The sequence below is a fragment of the Prionailurus viverrinus genome, chromosome B4 (genome assembly GCF_022837055.1).
Source record: "Prionailurus viverrinus isolate Anna chromosome B4, UM_Priviv_1.0, whole genome shotgun sequence".
Taxonomy (NCBI): domain Eukaryota; kingdom Metazoa; phylum Chordata; class Mammalia; order Carnivora; family Felidae; genus Prionailurus; species Prionailurus viverrinus.
The window spans coordinates 32,950,609-32,977,448 of NC_062567.1; the positions used below are offsets into that span (position 1 = coordinate 32,950,609).

At 38.0% G+C, this 26,840-nt stretch overlaps 1 protein-coding gene across 4 annotated transcripts in view; it reads right to left on the reverse strand.

Annotated features, from left to right (window-relative positions):
- Positions 1 to 26,840, reverse strand: part of ADIPOR2 (adiponectin receptor 2) — a 79,690-nt gene that overhangs the window by 18,101 nt on the left and 34,749 nt on the right. For 3 of the 4 annotated variants that reach the window (XM_047866675.1, XM_047866672.1, XM_047866674.1), the window contains exon 2: positions 20,028 to 20,284. In XM_047866675.1, coding sequence (XP_047722631.1) covers positions 20,028 to 20,198 — 171 coding nt within the window. In that variant the 5' untranslated portion in view covers positions 20,199 to 20,284. Of the gene's footprint in view, positions 1 to 20,027; positions 20,285 to 23,186; positions 23,326 to 26,840 lie in introns of those variants that run through there. The other variant, XM_047866676.1, reaches the window with a different exon arrangement.

Genomic DNA, 26,840 nt, shown 5'->3' on the forward strand with positions numbered 1-26,840 from the left:
GAGTAACAGAAACAAAGATTCAGTCTGGACTTTCTCACAAATAAATTATGCTAGCAGTTTCTAATGAAACTACAGATGAGCACATAAAGTAGAACTATAGTTGAATGTTTCCTGTACTATCATAAGTAAAATCCTATGAAAAGTTGTAGACCTGTCTGACATATCAATGGGATTACTTACAACCAGTTAGTTTTGAGTATCAGGCTAATAATGCATTTGGATCCACAGAAGACTACTGATAGGAAAAGGTAAGCCAGCCTCCCTGGCAAACTAAAATCATTTTACGCACTTAATCTTAAATTATAGACTAGATAAGAAAGAAATGAGGATAAGGTGACCTTTCTCCATAGGTACTCACCACTATACCCATATACAGAAAAGAGAGATGAATGGTTCAACTTCCCAATCATGGGGAGGGAAGAGGAATAATGACCCTGTTGCTGGGGAAGAAACAGGTTCACTCACATCTTCAGTAAAGCTAATACATGTTTACTGAAAGAAAACAAGTACATTCAGAATGCAAGATGTATGGTCTAAGTCAAATACCAACTAGTGTACAAAAACACTGTTTATACATTTAGTCAAATATTTTTTTAGGAAAAGGTGGCTTGCCATAATGGATTAAGAGTGAGTCTGAAGTCAGCTAAACAGTGACTACTGATAAATTCTATCATCTTTGACAAGATTATATTTAAAGCATCAGTTTCCTTACCTGTGAAATGATTTTAACAATATTGTACCTACAATACAGAAGTTTTCAGGATCAAAGATAATAAATAAAAAGAAACTATCACAGGGCCCAGGACTCAGAAGGCAAGAAATAAATGATGGTCCTTACTATTATGATGATGGGCTAGGTACTGAGAACATTAAAGTTAGTTATCACAACCTAGTGGAGAAGCCATGCATGTAAGTAAATACAGCAAGGAACTAATGAACAGTATGAACTGTATGAAAAAGGTCTGATGCAAATAGAAAAATATTTAACTTTGGCACTGCTGGGAAGTTTTCTAGAAAAGTAACATCTGAACCAAGCCCTGGAAAACGTGTAAGAATCTGGAGCAGAGGAAAAGTAGGACAACCATAAAGGCTGTTCTCTTTATCTGACTTAATACCTTGAAAATTCAGAGACCTGGGAGCACGGCGGGGGGGGGGGGGGGGGGGACAAACACAAAACTAAAGTTCAGGGCAACCTGGTTTCAAATGTCTCTTTTGTGATTTTTTTTTTTTGTCTAAGGAAGTTTACAAAATGCTTAACTATATACTTCAACAAATACAGTTAAAAGAGTCCAGGTTTTAGAGTCAGAGGCCTGGAAGAAATGGCCTATTCATTTCAACCAATACACCATATTATACATTTCAAAAAGAATTTTGGATGATAAAAAATATTGCACCAGGACTCTAGAGATCTGCATTTTAGGCCTCAATCGTCTAGGCTTACTTACTACCAAACCCTCCACTGCCTTGTACCTTTGACCCTTCATTCTAGCTATGCTGAACATTTAACAGGTTTAGACACCAGTACACACCAGTACATACTCGATACATGTTGGCTATTATTGGTACTATTCCCTAAAAGCATCATGCTATTTACTTCTGTGTCTTCACATCTGCTGTTCCTTCTGTCCAGAATGTCCTTAGGCTTTTCTCTTAGTTAACTCTGAAACTCAAATTTTACCTCCCTAGATGCCCAGTTGAAATTAGAGTTGCTCCCATAGTACACTCCACAATCACATAGCACTTAGAATAAATGTATCAATATACTTGTCTGTCCTTCTGACTAGAGTGTCAGCTGCTTAAAGGCAGACACTATGTCTTATCTTTGTATTCCAAGAGTGCTAATACATACTTTAAAAAAAAAAAAAAACCCAGAAACATCTGCAGAAAATTGATGCATCTTTTTAAAAAATTTTTTTAATGTTTGCTTATTTTTGAGAGACAGCGAGAGACAGACAGAACGAACAAGCAGGGGAGGGGCAGAGAGAGAGGGAGACACAGAATCTGAAGCAGGCTCCAGGCTCTGAGCTGTCAGCACACAGCCCCCACAAACGGTGAGATCATGACCTGAGCCGAAGTTGGACGCTTAACCGACTGAGCCACCCAGGCGCCCCAATTAATGCATGTATCTTTACTAAAACTAAATGACTCTTGGTATTCCCTCCATTCTGATATTCCAGGAACCAAGTTTAGGTACTTGGAAGAAAGTTGGGACTTTTTTTTTGAGAGAGAGAGAGAGAGAAAGAGGGGGCATATGGGGTGGGGGGAAGAGGGGATCTCACAAACCGTGAGATCATGATCTGAGCAGAAATCAACAATCAGATGCTTAACTGATTAAGCACCTTAACCAGGTGCCCCAGGTGGGACTATTTAATAGGAAACAGTAGTGTGTCAGAAGGAAAAGCTTACGAGGTAGGGGGCAGGGTTGGGGTTGTGGGGAAGCAGGCTAAATTAGTTCAGTTTGAAGCAGTTAAAGGTCCAATATAGAGGTCAGTACTAAGATGACAGATTTAGAAATCACTTTTGTGAAAAGACTACTGAAGTTGAAGTGGCTGAGATAGAAGAGTAAATTCAGGATGTGTTTACCACAATCTATTGCAACTACTTGGGCATTATTACAAAGTAAGGACAGCAAAACAGAATCGTTACTTATTGTGTACTAACCACATCCCAGACACTGTACTAAGTGCTTTCACAAATTAAGTAATCAAATCCTCAACAACTTTCTGGGATGAGTATTTCCATCCCCATTTTATGATATGGAAATCCAGACCAAGTGTGGTACATAAAGAAATGGAATCTAAGGGAAGTTACACAGCCCTAAGTGATACCCTGATTCCCAACCTAATGACATTATCTTACATAGATGAATTAAATTCCTTGTCAATTTCTATCATGCATTTTTTTTAAACTAATATTACAAATATGGCCATCATGTGGGGGTCTGTTAAATGTTTCTGATGTTTAAAGAAGGAAGGGGTTATTCTTGAACCAGCAAGTCCATTCCTAAGTATACAGCTAACAGAAATGTTTCTATATGTTCACCAGAAGTACTAGAATATTCACAGAAATACTATTTATAATAGCCTGAAACTTGAAACAACCCAACTAGCCTTTAATAATAGAATAAAGGTGTTATAGTCACACAAAGAAAAGCTATAGATAGAAAAGTAAAAATGAACAAACTATAGCTACACAAAGTACAAATGAATTTAATGTACATAATACTGAATGAAAGAAGCCAGATACAAGAGTACATATTGAATGGTTCAGATGACATAAAGTACAAAGACAGGCAAAACTAATCTATACATTAGAAATCAAGATAATAGTTACCTCTGGGAAAGGGATAGGCAGGCATCACTATGATGGAGGGAAGGTATTAAGGGGGCCTCTAGGGATACTGGTTACACAAGTAGTGTCCAGTTTATAAAAATTTACTGAACTACTCACTTATGACATATCCACTTTTCTGTATGCATATTATATACTTCAATAAGGTTTTTTTTGTTTTTTCTTTCTCAAAAAATTTGGGAAATGATGCAGAAGGGATTAGACATTCAAATCCAGGTCTCTCTGAACTCAAAACTCTGGGTTTTGGGGTTTTTTTTCCCTTTTACCGAACTGCTTCCTTTGAGATTATCTACTGAAGCACAGAAATGGCTTCACTAAATAAAACCAAATTTGGTAAAAGTGATAAAAGTAGCTATTAAGTAGGGCTATTTAAGCAAAGATACCTAATTAGGTCAATCTATGAAAAACTAATTATGACCCTCATTCAAGTTTTATCCTCTAACAAGAGTTAAAACTACAGGGGGGTTGAGGAAACTTTAGATATCACCTAGTTCCAACAACTTCATTTCAATATTAAGAAAATGAGGCCCAAAGAAATAAAATTGGCAAAAACCACACAACTGGCTGGCAGCAGACCAGGACTAAAACGCAGGTTCAATCATTCATTCATTTTTTTTCCTTACTTACTGAGCAAATACAATATTCCCAGACTATTTAGGTGCTGAACATAGAACATAGACATTCAGGGCGCCTGGGTGGCTCAGTCTGTTAAGTGTCCAACTTTGGCTTGGTTCATGATCTCATGGTTCGTGAGTTTGAGCCCCACATCGAGCTCTGTGCTGACAGCTCAGAGACTAGAGCCTATTTCGGATTCTGTGTCTCCCTCTCTCTGCCCCTCCCCTGCTTGTGCGCTCTCTCTCTCTCTCTCTCTCTCTCTCTCTCTCTCTGTGTCTCTCTCTCAAAAATAAACATAAAACAATTACAAAAAAAAAAAAAAGAACACAGACATGTTCAGGTTAGTGAAAACATAACAAAGTCAATTTTTTTAAAGATGATTACAAAGTCTAATAAGAACAATATCCAACAGATTATGTCCTGTTCTTTGGATTGGGCAATCTTCCTTTTTAAGGTGAAACTTAAGCAAATCTTTTCTTTCTGACACAAATACAGGCCTCCAGTGATGTACCGTATCCAACATTTGTAAGTACTTTCCATGTACCAGGCATTGTTCTCACTGCTTTACAGGTCCTATGCTCACTACAACACTGCGAGACAAAGTACATGTTATCAGATACTCCATTTACAGAAAAGGACACATTTAGTTACTCTGGGCCAAGGTTTACTCTGCTGAAGTTCCATCAGTCTAGAACTATACACATGTATCATGAAAAGGAAAAGGCTATAATCGCTTGTTCTCAAATTTTAAGTGTGCCCCAGAATCATGTGAGGGAGTTTGTGAAAACTAGATTCCTATTGCAGAGATTTTAATTTTAAAGTACAACCGGGGATGAGGCACTGACCTCCCACGTAGTCAAAAATCCTATATAACTTCTGACTCCTCAAAAACTTAACTACTAACAGTCTACTATGGATCAAAAGCCTTAAAAATAACATAAACATTTGACTAACACATTATTGTATGTTACATACTGTATTCTTACAACGAAGTAGGCTAAAGAGTTATTTAAAAAGAGAATATATATACATTTATAGTACTAGTACTACATAGATCAAAAATCTCTATATAAGTGGACCCACACAGTTTAAATCTGTATTGTTTTTCTTTTCTTTTCTTTTTAACATTTACTTATTTATTTTGAGGGAGAGAGAGTGCAAGCACAGGGGAGGGGCAGAGTAAGAGGGAGAGCGAGAATCCCAAGCAGGCTCAGCACTATCAGTGCAGAGCCTGATGTGGGGCTTGATCTCATGAATGGGGAGATCATGACATGAACCAAAATCAACAAAGGGACACTTAATCGACTGAGTCACGCAGACGTCCCTAAACCCGTATTGTTTAAGGGTCAACTGTATTTGATTTCCAGTACAGTCCTCTTTCTTTTTTTTTTTTTTTTTAATTTAAAAAAAAAAAAATTTTTTTTTTCAACATTTATTTATTTTGGGGACAGCGAGAGAGCATGAACGGGGGAGGGGCAGAGAGAGAGGGAGACACAGAATCGGAAACAGGCTCCAGGCTCTGAGCCATCAGCCCAGAGCCTGACGCGGGGCTCGAACTCCCGGACCGCGAGATCGTGACCTGGCTGAAGTCGGACGCTTAACCGACTGCGCCACCCAGGCGCCCCAGTACAGTCCTCTTTCTTAAACCATTTTGCTTCTTAAGGAATCAAGCAGATTAACCTCTCCATTCCCTCAAATAAAGGACTCCCATAAACAGGGAAATGAATGTAACTGTGCACACAGATATTTCAATTGACGCTAAGAGTCAATTCTACAATTACAATGGATCACTACCACTTGTCAGTCTCTTTTCCCACAATTTTGACCATCTATGAAAACAGTGTCCTTGAAAATGTATTAAAGGCAAATAAGCAAACTGCCAAATCACACTTTTGACAATAAACCAGTGAAAAGAAAAACTCCAGCCCCTGTGAAGTATGTGATCCTCCAATAAGAGTCCCTGTGTATTAACTCACATAAATTCAATGGAACCTCAGTTCCATCACCTGTAAAACAGATACTATTAATACCTACTCTATAAGGCTCCTCTAGGAATGAATGAGATATGTGCAAGAGAGCTTAGAAAGTTGCCTCATACATTACATAGGCTCAATAAATATGAGCTATCATTCTTCTGATAAATAATAAGAATGCACTTATTTTATCAAAGATTAAATAAGTGTGTTAACTAATTTTCCCTGATCATCAAAATAGCATACCCCAATATTCTCTTTCTATACATCTCTTTATGGAAACTACTTGAGACAATTTAGACCTAGAATGCTATATTGGCTACTGATAAACTCATTCACCTATATGTTATACGCCTACCATGGATCAAAAAGACTGGTCTAGGATCTGAGGATGGGGTGAGCAAAAGGCAAGATTCTTTCCACTATGGAACACAGTCTACAAGCAAAAATAATTACTAAACATCTATCTAATGATAGAAATACATAATTACAAGCTGTGATATGTATTGTGATGAAATATAAAAGTTAGGATTAAAGATAAGAATGGGAAAGATGAAATAGAATAAATTAGGGAATAGAGAATTTGTGAAAGGTTTCTCTAAGGAAATAATACTTAACCTGAATACTAAAGAATAAGCAGCAATTAGCCAGAGGTGTGGATCTACAAACACCCCAGGCAAAGAAAACAGCCATGTTTGAAGACTCTCAAGCTGGAAAGAGCCTAGCCTGTTTAAGGAACTGAAATAAGGCCAGTGTGGTTGAGGCTCACTGACCAAGGAGGAGAACACTGTGAAATAAACTTAGGCAGAGAGGTGAGATCATCAGAGTCCTGAAGATTATGGAAAAGAGTGGGGTTTTTGTCCTAAGTGCAATGAGAAGCAAATGATTTTCTAAAAATGGAAATGGCTAATAAACTGCATTTTTAAGAGTTCTCTTAGGGGTGCCTGGGTGGTTCAGTCAGATGAGTGTGCAACTCTTGATTTCAGCTCAGGTCATGATCTCAGGGTTGTGGGATCGAGCCCCACATTGGGCTCTGCACTGGGCATGGAACCTGCTTAAGATTCTCTCTCTCTCCTTCCCTCTGCCCCTCTCCCCTGCTCACACTCTCTCAAACAAACAAATAAATGAAAGCATTCTCCTTTGCAATTGTGTGAAGAATACACTGGACAAGAACAAACAAAACAGAAAGCCCTGTTAGAAGATCTAGCCCAATATTCCAATATTCCAGATGGGAGATGACAGAAGCTTAGTGACAGTGTAAGTGAAAAGAAATGGATCATTAAAAGTTGAACAGACACAACCTGAGTTTTGTAATAGATTTGAATTCGGTTTCTACTTCCAAAGTCTTCAAAGAGGTTAAATAATTAAAATCTTCAGCCACAGCTAACCTAGGAAGGTCTCCTGATAAAAACTCAAGAGTCAACTGTGACCACAATGAGATGCCACTTCACACCCACTAGGATGGCTATATTCAAAAAGCAGATAAAAATAAGTGCTGGGCAGGACATGGAAAAAATGGAACCCTCAAACATTGCTAGTAGGGATGTAAAATGGTACAGTTGCTATAGAAAACAATCTGGCAGTTCCTCAAAATGTTAAACAGAGTTAACACATGGCCCAGTGAAAAATCACTCCTGTGTCTATACCCAAGAGAAATGAAATCTTATGTGCACACAAAAACTTCTACATGAATGTTCATATCAATATACTCAATAAAGTATAATATGTCCATACAATGGAATATTACTCAGCCATAAAAGAGAATGAAGTTCTTTTTTTTTTTTTTTAATTTTTTTTTTCAACGTTTATTTATTTTTGGGACAGAGAGAGACAGGGCATGAACGGGGGAGGGGCAGAGAAAAAGGGAGACACAGAATCAGAAACAGGCTCCAGGCTCTGAGCCATCAGCCCAGAGCCTGACGCGGGGCTCGAACTCCCGGACCGCAAGATCATGATCTGGCTGAAGTCGGACGCCCAACCGACTGCGCCACCCAGGCGCCCCAAAGAAAATGAAGTTCTAATATGCAAACAACATAAATGAATCTTGAAAACATTATGCTAAGTAAAAGAGCTGGTCATAAAACACCACACATCGTGTGATTCCATTATATAAAAAGTTCAGAACAGGAAAATCCATGGAGACAGAAAGTAAACTGGAAATTAGCTGTCTAGGCTTGGGGTGTGGGAACAGGGTATAACAGCTAATGGCTAAGAGGTTTCTTCTAGAGATGATAAAAATGTTCTAGATTAATTGTTGTGATGGTTGCACAATTCTGTGAATATACTGAAACTTTTGAATTATACACTTTAGGATGTTATTTATATATGAATTATTTCAATATTTTTTAAGAGTCAACTGTGAGTAAGTGTGACATTTTCCTTTAACAAACAGCAAATAAATTCAACTTGATTTCCCAAATATTCCTCGGAGAACATGTATAGATTTGTCTTTTTGTAAATCATGTTTCTGAGAAGTTTTTAGTACATTTTAAGTAAAACAGAACTATAACTTTAGGCACTAGTTTTTAAACAGAAGTGAGCATCTTAATCACTTGTGAAGCTTTTAAAAACTACATTCATCCAGGACCCAAATATGCTGATTTAGTAGGTTAGAATTAAATCCTGGCATTTGTGTTTATTTTCCTTAAAGGGCCATAGGCGATCAGATAAGCATTCCTAACAGATTCACTGACTTAAAGGAACCTGTTGATATACACTTGAACATAAAGACATATCACCCTGTAATGGATTACAACTGCCTTTAACCCATTTTTTTTTATAAATTCAGAATTTCACTTTTTATTTTAAAAAAAAAGACACTCCTGTTATCTTTTCTATTACATTTTTATTCTTATGCACAATTGGCATTTAATGTACGTAGAGAGTCTAATGGAAACTGCCACATTTTTTAAAAGCCTATGCAATCTATTTAAGTTGTACATCTTTAAAAGAGGGAACATATAGACAAAGAAAATAATGCAAAATTATCAGAAATGTGGAAGACCGCACCATGATAACGTTAGGTTTATTTAATTTCAAAGTAAGCAAAAAAATCCATTGAAAGGTTAGAATGCATCTGAGAGGCAAAATTGTCCTGGCCTGACAAAAAATAAGGTGTGTGCAACAATTCTGTCAAAATACAAGTACCAATAGTTGAATCTAACCTCTGGGTTCAACATAAATACTCAGGCAGAGTTTGGAATTGAGAAATATGAAGTCAACCTGCTGCCAATTTTTATAAAGGCAGCTTTGTTCAGAAGAGAGTGCAGAGGACTAATTAATTAGCACATGCTCTCGTATACATGTGACCTTAGACAAATTACTCTTAAACTTTCTAAATCTTACTTTTATCCACTTTTTAAGAGATCATATCTGTTCTTCCTATTTCAGAGGGCAATCTTGAGAAGCAAATTAGATGTTTGTGAAAGTGCTACATACAAATTTAAGGCACTATCATAATTTAGAAGGATACTCTCCATCTGCTAACAGTTCACATACTTCCACTTCAAAACTGGAAATTTCAAGAAATTAGTCCTTCCTTCAAAAACAAACAAAAAATTAGTGTATGGAAATCATTAAGTCCCTTGAAGATATTAAGTTAATATTTTGTGTTTAATTCCAGTCTCAAAATTACAGTTTTCTGTAACTCTACCTTCCTTCTTTTCTAATTCCCATGATTATTCTATACTAATAACCCTGAAATTAGCAGCAAGGAACAGTGCTGTATATAGAGCAATGAATGAAGAGGAAGGGCCAAGGGAGAACTAGCACAGCAGAAAACTTTTCATTGCTTAAATGATCCACTAAGTTTTCTATCAAAACTATCTCCGAAGTAGGTAGTACCTACAGATGGACTGGTTTTTTCAGAAACCACCTTCTTTTTTTCAGCAAAGAACTTCTACACCAAAGCGAAATAATATATAAAGGGCAAAGGAACAAAAAGACACAATTTCCTCATTAGTAAATTGAGGAAGGTAAACAAGATGGCTTCAAAAGAGACTGTAACATTCCACAATCTATGGATCTGATTCTCTCAAATCCATGATTCCTCACAGAAAATCTGTTACAACAGATAGGAAGAAAGAAATGGTTTTGTTCAGGCTATTGGCTTCTGGATTAACTTAGAGTAAAGGAAAATGAAATACAGGTTTTCAAGGCAATAGAATGAGTTCATTCATAAGGATGAAAAAAAATCACATTCACTTAATTATCTGTTAATGAAACAAAGAGCACAAACATTGTATTTAGAAGATACCACTCTATCAAATGAAGATGATAAACAAACATACATAGTATAATGAGAAACAGATAACCACTGTGAATCTGACACAAAAGGGCAGGATGGATAAATTCTCAACTCTAAAAACATTTTACTGTCTCATAATTAATATTATAAACAGAATTTTGTTGCCATTCTTAATCTCAGTCAAATTGGCTAGTCTGAAATTCCTTCTAGTTTTACAATTCCTTAGCTTCAATAAGAACATGCATCAGTTTTAAATATAGTTAAGAAAATAATAATAATTTTAAAAAATAAATATAATTAAGAAACAGTGGTACATTAAAAATCATACAGTGGTACAGCTACTGACAATTCAATTATCTCTAAGATGACTAAAGAGAATCTCAAGTCTCACACTCTAAAACAAAAGTCTTGATTCCTCCCCCACTTTCAAAAAGTTTTTTATTTCTTTATTTTAATGTAATCTCCACACCCAGCGTGGGGCTCAAATTCACGACCCCAAGGACTGAGAGTCACACGTTCTTCCGACTGAGCCAACCAGGCACCCCTTGATTCCCCTTTTTAAACCTGCTCACTTTACCAATCCCACCCAGTTTTTGCTGAGTTAAAATATCCAATAATCATCCTTGATTCCCCTCTTTTCCTCACTGTCCACATCAAACCCACCAGAAAGTCCTGCTGACTTGACCTCCAAAATATATTCAGAATTTATCCACTTCCATTTCTGCTGCTACTATCACCCTGTTTCAAGCTAACATGGAATACTGGAATATATTCTCACCTGGAATGTTCTATAGGCTCCTGTCCTTCCATTCTGTCTTTTCACAATTCATTCTCCACAGTGAGTCATCTTTTCAAAATCATCAATCCCGGGACACCTGGGTGGCTCAGTTGATTAAGCGTCTGACTTCGGCTCAGGTCGTGATCTAACATTTGTGGGTTCGAGCCCCACGCCAGACTCTGCGCTGACAGCTCAGAGCCCGGAGCCTGCTCTGGATTCTGTGTCTCCCTCTCTCTGTCCCTCCCCTGCTCATGCTGTCTCTCTCTCTCTCAACAATAAACAAATAAATAAAATCACCAATCCCTACCCCCTGTTTAAACACCCCAAAGGCTGCCTACTTTCTGGTGGATTTTATTAAAATAAAATCTAAGCTTTTTCTATACACCTATAGAATCCTGGTCCCTCTCTGGCCTACTGACCTCATTTCACTCTTCCTTCTTGCTCCTCATGCTCTAATTGCACTGGTCTTTCAGTCCGGGGGGGGGGGGGGGGGGAGGAGGAGGAAATAGGAGGAAACAGCAGAAGCAGAGGGAGGAAAGGACCTCTGTACTAGCTTGTTTCTTCTATCTGGAAATACTCTTCCCCTAAGGTCTTTGCTGGTTCCTTATCATTCAGGCTTCACTTCAAACACGCTTTCCTTAACTATATCTAAAGAATTGCTGGGGGTGGTGGAGGGAGTAGGTAGAGCACAGAGGATTTTTAGGGCACTGAAACTATTCTGTATAATATAATGATGGATATATACATATCATTATACATTTGTCCAAATCCATAATATATACAATGTCAAGAGTAAACCTTGGGTAATTACAATTTGTCAATATAGGCTCATCAACTTTAACAAAGGTAGCACTCTGGTTGGGGATGGTGACAGTGAGGGAAGCTATGTATATGTGCAGGCAGGAAGACGGCAGGAAATCTCTATATTTTCCCCTCAATTTTTCTGTGAATCTAAAAACTATTCTAAAAAAATAAAATCTTAATAAAAACTAATTCTTTTAAATCACCTCACCTCATTACCTTAGCATACTTTTCTCCTTGTAGCACTTATCACTGTTTGTAATTATCTTATTCATTTATGTGTTTCACGGATTTATTGCCCATGTCTTCCCTACCTCTGCACTGGCACCATGCAGGGAAAAATTGTGGCTCTGACCCATCACCATATTCCTAGCACTTAGAAAGGCAGCTGGTCCAGACAGGGCCACCATATTCTACCCTCTAGGCTGTACACAGCACAACTTAAGATGGATCATTCACATGGATTATGATTTGATGAAAATCTCTTGGAGGTTTGCAAAAAACCAGACCTGGATCTGAAAAATGTATTCCTACAATACTTCCATTAATAAAACTATAATATTTCTAGATATGCTAATGCAACAATGTGCTACCAACGTAGCCAGAACATAGGTTAGGTTTCTCAACCTTGGCACTTACGTACTTGGCTAGGTAATTCTTTGCTGTGGAGGCTGTCTATGCATTGTAGGATGTTTAGTAGCATCCCTGGCCTCTACCCACAAGATGCTAGTAGCATAAATTCGCTAGTTTTAACAACCAAAAATGACTCCAGACACTGCAAAATATTTCCTGGGAGTCACAACTGCCCCAAATTGTAAACCACTGGAATGGTCACTTGGGCTTACACCATCTCAGTTTTCTCATCTATAACACACAAAGGCTCAACTTATCAAAGAGGCTCAACATATCATAGTCAGTTCAACTGTACACACTCGTTTACATCATCTGAAGAAACCTCTGGATATTTACACAACTAAGTTTTTTTTGTTTTTTTTAACCCAATGCTCATTATTTGAATTTAGGGCAACAAAGTGGTATAGCAAAGCAAGCATCAAATCTAAAAACTAAAAGAATTTTCACAAATCTTCACATTATTCATACAACATGCATATAGAAGATATACACAATGTTATTTTGCTCTTTTCCAAAGAAACTGATGCACTGAAAAATTCTGCAAAGTCATAATTAGGAGTTCGATAAATAGAAGAACCTAGATCTTCCAATTGTCATTCCAATATTCTGTGGTACAAGAAAATTATCTCCAGCATGTGGCGCAACACTGAAAACTTATTATATGAAGTATGATAACCTATATAAAGATACTGGGATAGGGAATGCCTTTTTCCTTTAGAAACTGTGGCAGATCATATTAAAGTTCTCAATTATTCACTTACTCCTTCCCCTCAGAGGAATATAATCCCACCCCATTGTCATTGGACCTAGCTACATGACTGCTTTGGCCAATGGAACATAAGTAAATGTAACACACATCATATATGAGCAGGAACTTTGAATGCAAATGCAATTTGGTTTGTTCTCTGGGACTTTTGCAATCTGCCACAAGAACATGTGCCAACCAGCCTCCTTCAACCTGGGTCCCAGAATGGATTCACAGAGCTGACCTGCAACAGACCGGCAACACAGACTAGTAACATTTTACCTACTGCCCTCATGTATGTTTGTATTGTTGTAAAATCACTGAACTTCTGGAGTATTTAGTTTCTGCAGCAAAAGCAGACTAACACAGGGATGTACTTTTTTGAGTACACAAACATTAAAATACTTACATAACTCTGAATTTCAGTGTATAGGACCTTATAAGTTGTTCCCTCTCCCTCCCTTTCTCTACACACACACACGCACACACACAGAAACTTTTGCTTTTCTTTAACATTATTCAATATACATATTATGAATGTTTTCAGAGATAAAAAAATTATCAGAACATCTGTCTGCACTGAAGACAGTTGTTTTAAAATTCTCAATTCACATTTCAATATTTAAATACCACAAAGATGGCTCAGTTGGTTGAGCGTCCAGCTTCAGCTCAGGTCATGATCTCAGTTTACGAGTTTGAACCCCACATCAGGCTCGCTGCTCTCAGCCTATCAGTGCAAAGCCCACTTTGGATCCTCTGACCCCCTCTCTCTGCCCCTCCTTGGCCTGTGCTCTCCCCAAAATAAATAAATAACTAAAAAATAAAAAAATAAATACCACAAAGATAAGCATAGTATAACTACCAAGTACACAGAATCCAGGAAAAAGTGTTCACAAATCTAGAGAGTTGGAATATAGTAGGCCTGTGTCCTCCAAATTAGTCTTACTATTCCTTTTATAGTCAAAAAAACACCAAAAAATAAATACTTGTATCTACACGTTTGCCATCAGCAGACTAAAATGTACTCATTTATAAAAGGAATAAGCAAAAAATTAAAGGCTTTATGTAATTTTATTATTATTCTATATGGGAAACCAGAAAGTTTAAAATAATTTCAGCACACAGGAAACACACTTGGAAAAAAAGCTCACATGTTTTTTTACATGACAGAGAAAGGACTGCTTAGTACACATGCCATTGAATACTCATCACCTGCTATTCACAATCTGACCTACTCCAAGGTCTGGCTTCTGTTCCCACTCCTCCACCAAAACAGCTCTTAAGTTCACCAATGACCACCATGTTGCTGGAACCAGTGGTCACTAGCCTATACTTTTTGTCCACGATTTCTTTAGCAGCAGTAGAAATAAACCAATCACTGCTCCCTTCCCTCCTTCTTGAAACACTTTTCTTAATTTTTGTGATATTACACTTTCCTGAGTTTCCTCCTACCTTATAGGCTTGTTGTCTTTAGCTTCCTTCCTCTACTTGCTTTCTCTCTTTGAAATGCCCTGTGAATGCTGGTGTTCTTCAAGCTAGATCTTAGGACTCTTAAGTAACCTTAACCATTTCAACAGTTTTAAATATCAGCTACACTGCAGCTACTTCCTAAATAATTACTTCAAGCCCAGGCCACTCTTAGGAATGCCACACTCCTACCCAACTATCTTCTAGACACAGCCAGTAAGATGTCTCACATACATTTCCTATTTTTTTTTTTAATTTTTTTTTCACGTTTATTTACTTTTGAGACAGAGAGACAGAGCATGAACGGGGGAGGGTCAGAGAGAGAGGGAGACACAGAATCTGAAACAGGCTCCAGGCTCTGAGCTGTCAGCACAGAGCCTGACGCGGGGCTCGAACTCACGGACGGCGAGATCATGACCTGAGCCGAAGTCGGACGCTTAACCGACTGAGCCACCCAGGCGCCCCCATACATTTCCTATTTTTTTGTAAGTTTATTTATTTTGAGAGAAAGAGAATATGAGCAGAGGAGGGGCAGAGAGAGAGGGAGAGAGAGAATCCCAAGCAGGCTCCAGCACGGAGCCCAAAGCAGGTGAGATCGTGACCTGAGCCGAAATCAAGAGTCAGATGCTCAACTGAATGAGTCCCTGCGTTTCATATTTAACACAGCCAAAAGCAAACTTGATCCTCCCATTTATACCTACTTCACCTCTAAACTTATCCTCTAGTTCTTCCCATCTCAAAATACAGATTCTTACCTCAGCAATCTAAATATTCACATCATACCCCAGACTCATTCTTGTCATTTCCTTCTCTTCTCCCTTAACCCATCACATCCAATCTACCAGCAAACTGTCAACTCTATCCCCAAGGCATAGTTCAAATGTATCCACTTCCTGCCAACCAACAATCACCATCAACCCAGACAGAATAAGCTACTCTCATGAATTTCTGTAGCAGCCTTCTGACTCATCCCCAAGTTTCTCTCCCCACCAACAGCCCCCAAAATCTGTCTTCACATCAGAGCCAAAAAGTGATCTTTTCAGAACGTAAATAAGATTCTATCACTCCCTTGCTTAAAACTTTCCAATAGCCTCCAATGTACTTTCTCCATATCATGGTCTACAAAGGTCCTACTACATTTTTTCCTCATCTCTTACCATCCTCCCCATTATCCACTGACCACACTTCTTAAATATGCCAAGATTTTTTTCAGATTCAAGGCGTTGAACACACTACTCCTATTATTCGAAATGCCCTATACATACTTCCTCCTTTCCTCTTCCCTCACTTTCAACCAGCCTTTACTAAGCATTCAGTTACATAATCACTTTTAGAAACTGCCAGAGGTACTACTTATCACCATCAGTTCTTTAAATTAGTTATGGGTATATTCCAGATTAGTTCGATGTGGGGCACCTGGCTAGCTCAGTTGGTAGAGCCTGTAACTCTTGATCTTGGAGTTGTAAGTTTGAGTCCCACCCACATTGGGTGTAGAGATTAAACATAAAATCTTAAAAAAAAAAAAAAAAAAGGCATAGTTCAATGTGTACATTCTAGAAACCCTTGAGAATATTTCTTAATATCAAAAACTTGATAAAAATGTAGAATCCTATCACAACTGGAAATGAAAACAGGCATCAACTATTATCCTATTATATATGACAAAAAATAAATCCAGGCAAATTAAATAACTTGCCTATTTTATAAGGCTAAATGATAGGTCTTCTGACCCTGTGTTCAGTAAACTAGTCAACCCTCTTCCAATTCTGTTTATGACATTTCCACTTTCTTTAAGATAACCTCAATCATTAAAAAAAAAAAAAAGTCCTGAAATTCATATGGGATGACAAAGGGCCTCAAAAGTCAAAACAGTCTTGAGAAAGAGCAAAGCTGGAAATATCCCACTTCCTTCAAAACATACTACAAAAGTACAGTAATCAAAATAGTACGGTACTGGCATAAAGACAGACATATATATAAACCAACAGAACAGAATCAAGAGCCCAGAAACAGATTCATGCATATGTAGTCAAATGATCTTCAGCAAGAACAGCAACACTATATAATAGGAAAGAGACTATACAATCTCCTCAATAAATGGTGCTGGAAAACTGTATTACCTACATGCAAAAGAGTAAAACCGGACCCTTATCTTACATAACATAAAAAAAACAATTCAAAATGACTGAACTCAAAAAAAAACTTAAATGTAAGACCTGAAACTACAAATTTCCTTGAAGAAAATATAGAGAAATAGTTTCATAATATTGATCTTGGCAATGATTTCTTGGGTATGACACCAAAAGCACAAATAATAAAAGCAAAAATTAGACAATTTGGAGAATGTCACACTAAAAAGCTACTACACGGCAACAACAGAAAAATCAACAGAATGAAAAGATAACCTACAGAATAGGAGAAAATACCTGCAAACCATATATCTGATAAGGAGTTAATATCTAAAATACATGTAACTCAGCAGGGGGTAGGGGGCCTCAATCACTTTATACTGGCTTAAAAAAATGGGCAAAGTATATGAACAGACATTTCTTCAAAGACACATACTGGTATATGAAAAGGATGCTCAACATCACTAACATCAAAGAAACCTATCACAAAACTACAATGATGTTCCACATCACATCTGTTATGATAGCCATTATCAAAAAAGAAAATAGTAGGTATTGGCGAGGATATGGAAAAATTAGACCCTTTGTGCTCTATTGACATGAATGTAAAATGATGCAGCTCCTATGGAAAACAGTATGGAAGTCCCTCAAAAAAAAAGTAAAAATAGAACTCTTATGACCCAGTAATCCTACTTCTGGGTATTTATGCAAAAGAACTGAAAACATTATTGGTAGCATTATTCACAATAGCCAAGACATGGAAAAAAACCTAAATGTCAATCAGTGGATGGATGGATAAAAGCAATGTGGTATATACCTACAATGGAATATTATTTAGCCTTAAGAAAGAAGCCTCGGGGCACCTGGGTGGCTCAGTTGGTTGAGCGTCCGACTTCAGCTCAGGTCATGATCTCATACTCTGTGAGTTTGAGCCCTGCATCAGGCTCTGTGCTGACAGCTCAGAGCCTGGAGCCTGCTTCAGATTCTGTATCTGCCCCTCTCTCTGCCCCTCCCCTGCTCATGCTCTGTCTCTGTCTCAAAAATAAATAAAAACATTTAAAAAAAAAAAAAAAGAAAGAAGCCTCATCATATGTTACAACATGCACAAACTTTGAGGATATGATGCTAAATGAAATAAGCCAGTAATAGAAAGCAAGATACTGTATGATTCCACTTATACAAGGTGTCTAAAGTGGTCAAACTCATAAAAGCAGAAAGCAGAATAGTGGTTGCCAAGGGCTAGCGAGGGCAGAGAAAAATGGGGAGTTGCTATTCAATGGCTATAGAGTTTCAGTCATGTAAGATGAAAAAGTTCTAGAGATCCAATGTGCATATAGTTAGCAATAATGTACCATACACTTAAAAAATGTGTTAAGAGGGTAGATTTCATGTTGTGCTCACTATAATAAAAAGAAAAAAAAAAAAAAAAAGATAACCCCAGTCACTCATCCAAGCTTAGTAACATTGCTTAGGCCTTAGCAGCAAATGAGGAAAACAGCTGGCTCAGCTTGGATAGGGAAGTCTTAGTTGCTAGTACTTATTACAGTAAAATGGCAGCAAGAAGGCAAGGTCTTAAGTGTTGATACAAGTTCTTGACCCAGATTATCTGGTCAACTTTTTAAAAAAAAATAATAATGCTGGCTTAAAAGCCAAATTGTATCATATGTAGTGTAGGCAAACAGCTTTTTTTTTTAATCCTACTAATCTGTCCTGTGTATGTATGGGTATATACACCCACATGCATGCAAATAATCCTTCACCATAGTACAACCTAGCCAAGAAGATAAAGCTGACTTATAAAGAAAGTGTTACCAAGAACAGAAGAAATACTTTAAATTTCCTATTCTGTACCTATACTGCTACAATGCTCTGATGAAATTCTTATAAAAGACCTGAAAGGACAAGACAACCCTCTGGAGTTCAAACCAACACCACTATTACCCACACAACCAATGTATGTCTTAGGACGGTACAGATGCAATTTGGAGTAGAGGCTTTCAAAATGTTTTTAGCTACAACTCACATGTATGTATTTTTCATATCTGTATACATATCTATATAAAACTAAACAATTTCATCAAATAACATAGTTTAAATGAACATTACTACATATATGCACCTCTTTGTTCTATTTTGCTGCTTAATATTTTAAACACAGTGTACAGTACCAAAATTTCACAAACCACTAATGGACACAACCTAGTTTTAGAAACATTGTACTAGAGCCACAACACTGAACACATGCTACGTGATTCAAAGTTACAAAGCATATAGCTAAATATCTATAATAAGGGCTTATAGTATACAAATATTTTACTATATTTTTTAATAGTTATTTATTCTTGAGGGAGAGAGAGCATGAGCAGAGGAAGGACAGAGGATTGGAAGCAGGCTCTGCACTGAGAGCAGAGAGCCCAATGCAGGGCTCAAACTCACAAACTGTGAGATCGTGACCTGAGCTGAAATCAGATGGTCAACCAACTGAGCTAGCCAGGTGCCCCTATAATAAGGACTTTCTGATGCTGTTCACAAACACTTATGCCTTCGCTCTCTAGGTAGATGTGCTTAAATAATTTAAAAGCTGCTCTTTTCTCTGGGAAGTAAAAGGAAAGATTAAAACCTACCTTCTGTTCCCAGAATTCTAATGACTCCCAAGGTATGCACTGGAGATAAACCATATTTGGAGAAGCATTTCCAGCACAGAGTTAGAATTTCTCAAAATTTAAATGATAATGTCGTAACTAAAATACAGTTTATGGGTGTCTGGGTGGCTCAGTCAGTTAAGCAACCAACTTCGGCTCAGGTCATGCTCTCACGGTCATGGGTTCAAGCCCCACGTAGGGCTCTGTGCAGACAGCTCAGGGCTTAGAGCCTGCTTCGGATTCTGTGTCTCCCTCTCTCTCTCTACCCCTCATCTGCTTGCTCTCTTTCTCTCAAAAATACATAAAACATTTTTAAAAATTAAAAAATAAATAATAAAATAAAGTTGAATTATAAAGACTAAATAGTAACTACAAAAACCCATTTCCCTTCTCAAACAAAATAAAGCAGATAAAGTATGATTTTAAGTGTCAGCAGAAAAGGATTGTAAAATCAAAGAATACCTAGCCAATTTAAAAATGGGACTTCAAATCATCTTGAACAAAAACAAAAACAAATATGCTCAAGATTCCTTTTCAAAACCCCATCCTCTCTCCAGCAATGTCCCATACATTTTTTTTAATATCCTCCTTCCAACCACATTCCCATAAACTTTGTTTTACTTACCATCCTTCCCCCTTTAACTTACTTTTTTATGATACGAAGAAAGAACAGATGCCTCTAAAATAGGCTCCAAATTTCCTTGGTGGTTGTCATTATCACTTTTCCTTGTACCATCAAGTTGGTGCCCTTTTCTGAGCCTTATATCTGGCTCTGAAGTCCTGCTGCACCCCAATCGGTTTTCTGCTGTCTGGTTCATGGGACAATCAAGCCTTTCTTACAAAGAGATGTTTCTTTCTGTCCCTTCTTCTTGGGAGGATGGATTTTCTGGATACTGAGTTGACTCTAAGGAGAGGAAAGTTATGAATTAACATATTTTAAATAAACACATTAAATGAGTGCTGGAGGAAGACACAGGTTATGTTATTATACACTCAAACAAAAGAATGCTAAGCAATCATTAAGAAAAATAAAACAATGTATATAATATCTAGGAAAGATTGCCAAAATCTATTTGTAAATAAAAAAAAGCAGTATACAAGACAATGCAGATAATGTTCCCAGAAGTTATAGAACTATAACTGTATATGTACACAGAGTAATTATTGGAAAATACTCAAAACTGTGCTTGGTACACAGAGAAGAACTTATGGTCTCAAGTGAGAATTCAAATTGGACTAAAAATCGGCCAACTATTTGTTTAACAAATCATTTTGTTCTGTCTGCATTTTTTTTTTTTTTTACAATATGCCATTACTGTTTCAAATATACTATTTTACAATATACCATTACTTTTTCAATGAAAAACATACCTATCTGCAGAAAGAATACAGCTGGGTCTTACATATCTAATCTCATTTAAACATCACAATGACCCTACAGGGTATATTTTTTGTGTTTCTACTTTTCAGGTAAGGAAACAAAAATTCACCATACTTTGTATGAAACAGGACAAAGTCTGTGACTTTTATAGCACATATTATTGGTAATATTTTGCATATAAATTGCTTAAACGTCTGACATTTCAGTATTTGAGTTGTTTTGAATTCTAACTAGACTACTCTGGAAGGCAAGAAACTCAGGACCAGAGAAAGCATACTCCTTTTACATTCCTTGAGTTCCCAGAAAGTACTATGCACATGAATGTTTAATGAATATATGATAAATAATATTTAAATGTTCTTTGTGTAAAAACACTTCCAGAAATCATCACTATCTCTCTAAACTAGACTGTAGTACGTTTCCTAGGTGCTAAATTATTTCAAGTCCTTGACCCTCTTAACTCACACGCAAAACTTAATTTAGACATGTAGTTATATATACTAATAAGGTCATTATCACAGCCAATCCAACTAGAAACACTAAAACATGATAAAGCGAGGGTATGTGTTATGCTATAAATCCCATGAGATTCAAAGTTCTTACTGGGGAAAAGGAGGAGTAGGGCAAAGTGGAAGGGCCTGGATATTATAAAAAGAAGGTAAAATGTGGATCTGGTTTTCATATATATGGGTACTAACACTAAGAATCAGTCCTAGAATTCAAACTGGACTAAAAATTAGCCAACTATACGTTTAACAAATCATTTGAGTTTGCTTCAGGATTTCTCTAAGGGCTTTCAAAGTTCTGGAGCAAGAACAAATACAAATCTTTAAGATCACCAAAACTTAGCACGTTCCTATCACATAAGGACCTAAGCAAGCATATTAATAATATTGAGATTATAAACTATGCTATTAATGCCAAATTCTGAAAGAGAAAACAATGTTAATGATTTCTGTTTATTTATGTACACTTCACAAAGCTATTTCACACCCACCATTTCATTTGGTTTCAGGGAAGAGGAAGCTAACATTTACTGCAGATCAACAATTCAACAAAGTTAAATTCCATACCAGAGAATTTACATGTGGTATCTCACATAACCCTAATATATAGCCCCCTGGGATATTTTATCTCTCATTTTATAGATGTGGAAACTGAGACTTGGAGATTAGTTAATTTATTCAAGACCATTAGTCAAGAGGAGCAGCTGGAATTTATATCCAGGTCTTTCTGGCCTGCACAATATCCATGTTCTTTCTATACCCAAAAGATTAAGATTGGGGGGGAAAAAAAAGATAAAAACTTGAACCCTAAAGTCATTTGGCTCACATGGCAAGTAAACTACAGAATCAGAATCTTTATTCACAAATTGTAGCAAGTAAAATAAAGTTTACTGCAAAGTAGCCTTGAAATATGACCACACTAAACTTCTCATAAGTGGGAGCTATACATGGAGGAGTATTGCTCATTTATGAGAATATAAATGGAATGTTCTATTAAGTTAGAATTGTTTTGTAATCCACAACTCAGAAAGAAAAAAAAAAAGCAAATAATAAGAAATAAGTTTTCCAGGGGCACAGTCGACTAAGCTCTCTGATTTCAGCTTAGATCATGATCTCGGGGTTTGTGAGTTTGAGTCTTGCGTCCGGCTCTGCACTGACAGTACGAAGTCTGCTTGGGATTCTCTTCTGTCTCCCTCTCTTTCTGCCCTTCCCCTCGCTCACCAGCACTCTCTCGCAAAATAAATAAACAGAAAAGAAAAAAGAAAAAGAAAAAGAAAAAGGAAAGGAAAGGAAAGGAAAGGAAAGGAAAGGAAAGGAAAAGAAAGGAAAAGAAAGGAAAAGAAAGGAAAAGAAAGGAAAAGAAAGGAAAAAGGGAAGAAGGGGAAGGAAGGGAAAAGGGAAGGGGAAGGAAGGGAAAGGGGAAGGGAGAGTAGAGTGGCAGGAGCAGGGAGGAGGAAGAAAATCTTAGGTCTGTCCCACCAAATATCTTATAGATCTTCTGCTGCATGGCCTTCATAAAAGAAACACCATGACAACTGGAGTTACTCCTAGAATGAAAGACTAGTTCAATACAGGTAAATCCATCAATGTAATACATCACATTAATAAAATGAAGGAAAAATACATAAGCATCACAACTGATGCAGAAAAAACACTTGACAAGATTCAACACCTTTTCATGATAAAAACACTCAGTAAAACAGGAAGAGAAGGAAATGTTCACATAAGTCATATATGAAAAAAACCATAGCAAACATCATAATAGTGAAAGACTTAAAACTTTTTCTCTAAGATCAGAATTTTGTACTTCGTGAATCTGTTCCAATATAAATTTAATAATTCTAAAAATTAATAAAAAATGAAAATAGTCACAAGCACTAAATATAGTTTTTACTACCAAAATCATTAAGTATAGGTACCTTTTAAGATTTTCCAAGTATTCAGGGGTGCCTGGGTGGCTCAGTAGGTTAAGTGTCTGGCTCAGGTCATGATCTCACAGTTCGTGGGTTCGGGCCCCACACTGGGTTCTGTGCTGGCAGCTCAGAGCCTGAAGCCTGCTTTGGATCTGTGTCTCCCTCTCTCTCTGCCCCTCCTCTGCTCATGCTCTCTTTCTCTCCCTCAAAAATAAGTAAACATTAAAAAAAATAAAATTTTCCAAGTATTCAGAACATAAAAGAAAATTAAGCATTCCTTTCTGCATTTTTTTTTTTAGAGAGAGAAGCGCACGCACTTACAAGCAGGGGAGACAGGCAGAAGGAGAGAGAAAGAGGGAGAGGGAGAGGGAGAGGAGGAGAGGGAGGGAGGGAGGGAGGGAGGGGGGGAGAGGGAGAGAGGGAGAGAGGGAGAGAGGGAGGGAGGGAGGGAGGGAGGGAGGGAGGGAGGGAGAGAGAGAGAGAGAGAGAGAGAGAGAATCTCAAGCAAGCTCGACACTCAAGTGTAAAACGCTCAATCCCATGACCTTGGGATCACGACCTGAGCCAAGGTCAAGAGTCTGACACTCAAACGAGCCACCCAGGCACCCCACCTTTCCATATTTTATATAAACTGTCCTATAACCTCTGAGTCTGAAACAATTATAAAACTGATCATGAAATGACAACTCCAAAGGTCACATTTTTAATGTAATAAAAAAAGTTACATTATTTTATATATATAACTTTTGTACATAGTATAGCCTATTCATCACATACAGCTCTTAAGCCAGACCTTTATACAGATAGAAATCACCAAAAATGATCAATTTTTAGTTTTAACAATTCAAAATAACACCTACCAATAACAGTATGTGGATATCTGAGTTAGATGTTTCACAGAATTTGAGCTATTGCCTGCCAATGCCACTTGACAAATTTGGGGCTGTCATAAATCTCTTTCAACAAGCAGTATTTTTTAATGATTTTCTAAGAGCTGTACTTTGCAAATGCCTTTAGAATTGCTATAATCTCCAGGGGAGGAGTCAACATGGTGGAGAAGTAGGGGGACCCAAAGTTCCCTCATCCCTCAAACACAGCAATATTAAGGCCAGAAGACTGGGAATTCCAGGAATCTGGGCTACAGTGACAGAAACATCTCCAGGGACCCATGGGACAACTAGGCAGGCTATAGGTGTGTGATTGCAAACTAGGAGAGATAAAACGGGTGGCACAGGCACAGACGGGAGGTTTCCCCTCGGTGGAAAGACAAAAGGAAGAGAAAGGGAGGCTGTGGAAACGTAGGACTGTATTTGGACAAGAGAAAAACCACAGACCTGGGAACAGAAAAAAAAGAAGGAACCAATTTCTACCTCATTCTAGGGTGGCAGGGCTTTCTCCAGACTGGAGCCACCCTGTGCACGCACCTGGGGAGGAGGGGAGCCAGCCCCAGTCTCCGTAGCCAGCTCAGAGGCACAGTCAGAGACAACAATCCTCTCCCTTGAATGCTGTGGGAAGAAGGCAAAAAGCCATTCCAAGAACAAAAGACTCTGCAGGTTCCTGCCAACCAGAGGCCCCTTACCAGCTGAGCAGAGTAGTGCTACCCCAGAACTGGGGCGCAGAGCAGGATCCTTTAAGACGTCCAACAAACCTGCTCACTCATGCCCGCCTAGCACTGTGAGGAGCCAGAGGCCCTTTGTTGGCTTCTGGAGTGGCACTTCCCCAGAACCAGGGCACTTGGAGCGGGATCCTTTAAGATATCGGGGTTTGAATCCCAGCCAAGCACTCTGGAGGTGCAGGAGACTGTGGAGCACACTTGCCCAGCACAGTGAGGATGGCCTGAACAGAGTGGTTTGGGACACCCGGTCCAGGGGGAAAGAGACTGGGATATCGCCATTTTTCTCCCCATCACCAACAAGGTGGGGCTTCAGGGAACGGATGAGGGGCCCACAGTGGAGGCGGGACCACCTACACCAAACCACACCCCTCTGGGCCTGGTAACTGCATGTCTACCTGAGCAAGATTGACAATGACCAGACCAGACAGACCCTCCTCCAGACCAGCACTGCCACCAGTTCCAAGGCACCATCAGATACCAGTCCAGCATTTTTGCATTTTCTGATTTGATTCTTGCAATTCTTATTTTATATATACATATAAGATAATATGTATCTTTTTCCTTCTTTCTTTTCTTCTGCTTATTCCTTCCCCTCTCTATTCTGGTTACTAAGGTTATTGAGTTGTTTAAGCAGACATTTTTAATCTATTCTTTTTACACCTCTTCTGTATCTCCTTCTTTATTTTCCTCTCTCTCTCTCTCTCTCTCTCTCTCTCTCTGTCTGGATTAAGCCATATAGTTTCTCTGATTCTCTGCCTGGTCAACTTTTTTTTTGTTTGTTTTCTTTTTCTCTACCCGTCATTTCTCTTTTTGTATGGGATAGCCTTCTTCTACCACACCCCCCTTTTTCTTTTTTTTAAATTTTTTCCAGGGCTACTTCGATGAACAAATCAAAGCTTACCTGGTGGAAGGCCCAAACCACCACTACAAGTAGGAAGATAAAGCACCCAGAGTCACAACAACAGACAGCACTCAACACACTCCAAAAACACCTCCTAAAGGACCAGGCCCTGGATAGTGTATGACCCCATTTTAATATAATAGTGCTTCCAGATGTAGGACACATAATAAGCTTTTAAAACACATAAGGTACAGAAAACTACCCAAAATGAAAAAATGGAAGAATTCTCCTCAAAAGAAATTCTAGGAAGAAATGACAAGAGAGGAAGAAATGACAGCTAGAGATTTTAGATTAATAGTCATAAGATTAATAGCTGGGCTTGAAAAAAGTGTAGAAGACAGCAGAGAATCTATTGCTGCAGAGATCAAGGAACTAAGGAATAGTCACAATGAATTCAGAAATGCTGTAAATGAGGTTCAAAATAAACCAGACGCAGTGACATCAAGGATGGAGAAAGCAGAGGGGAGAATAAGTGAAATAGAAGATAAAATTATGGAAAACGATGAAGCCAAGAAAGAGATAAGAAAATACCATACCACAAGGGGAGAATTAGAGAACGAAGTGATTCAATGACACGTAGTAATATCCATATAAGAATTCCAAAAGAAGAGCAAGAAAAGGGGGCAGAAGGTTTATTTGAACACAATTATAGCTGAGAACGTCTCTAAGTTGGGGAAGGAGGCAGACATCCATATCCAGGAGGCACAAAGAACTCCCTTCAGATTCAACAAGAATAAGTCTTCTCCAAGGCATTTCATAGTGAAATTGGCAAAATACAAAGATAAAAAGGTAATTCTGAAAGCAGCCAGACACAAACAGCCCTTAATCTACAAGGGTAGACACATAAGGGTAGTAGCAGACCTGTCCACTGAAACTTGGCAGGCCAGAAGGGAGGGGCAGGAAATATTCAATGTGCTGAATAGGAAAAATATGCAGCCAAGAATCCTTTATCCAGCAAAGCTGTTATTCAGAATAGACGGAGAGATAAAGGTTCCCAGACAAAAAATTAAGGAGTTCATGACCACTAAACCAGCCCTGCAAGAGATCCTAATGGGGACTCTGTGAGTGGAATGCTACAAAGACCACAAGGGACCAGAGACATCACCACAAGCATTAAACCTACAGATAACACAATGACTCTAAA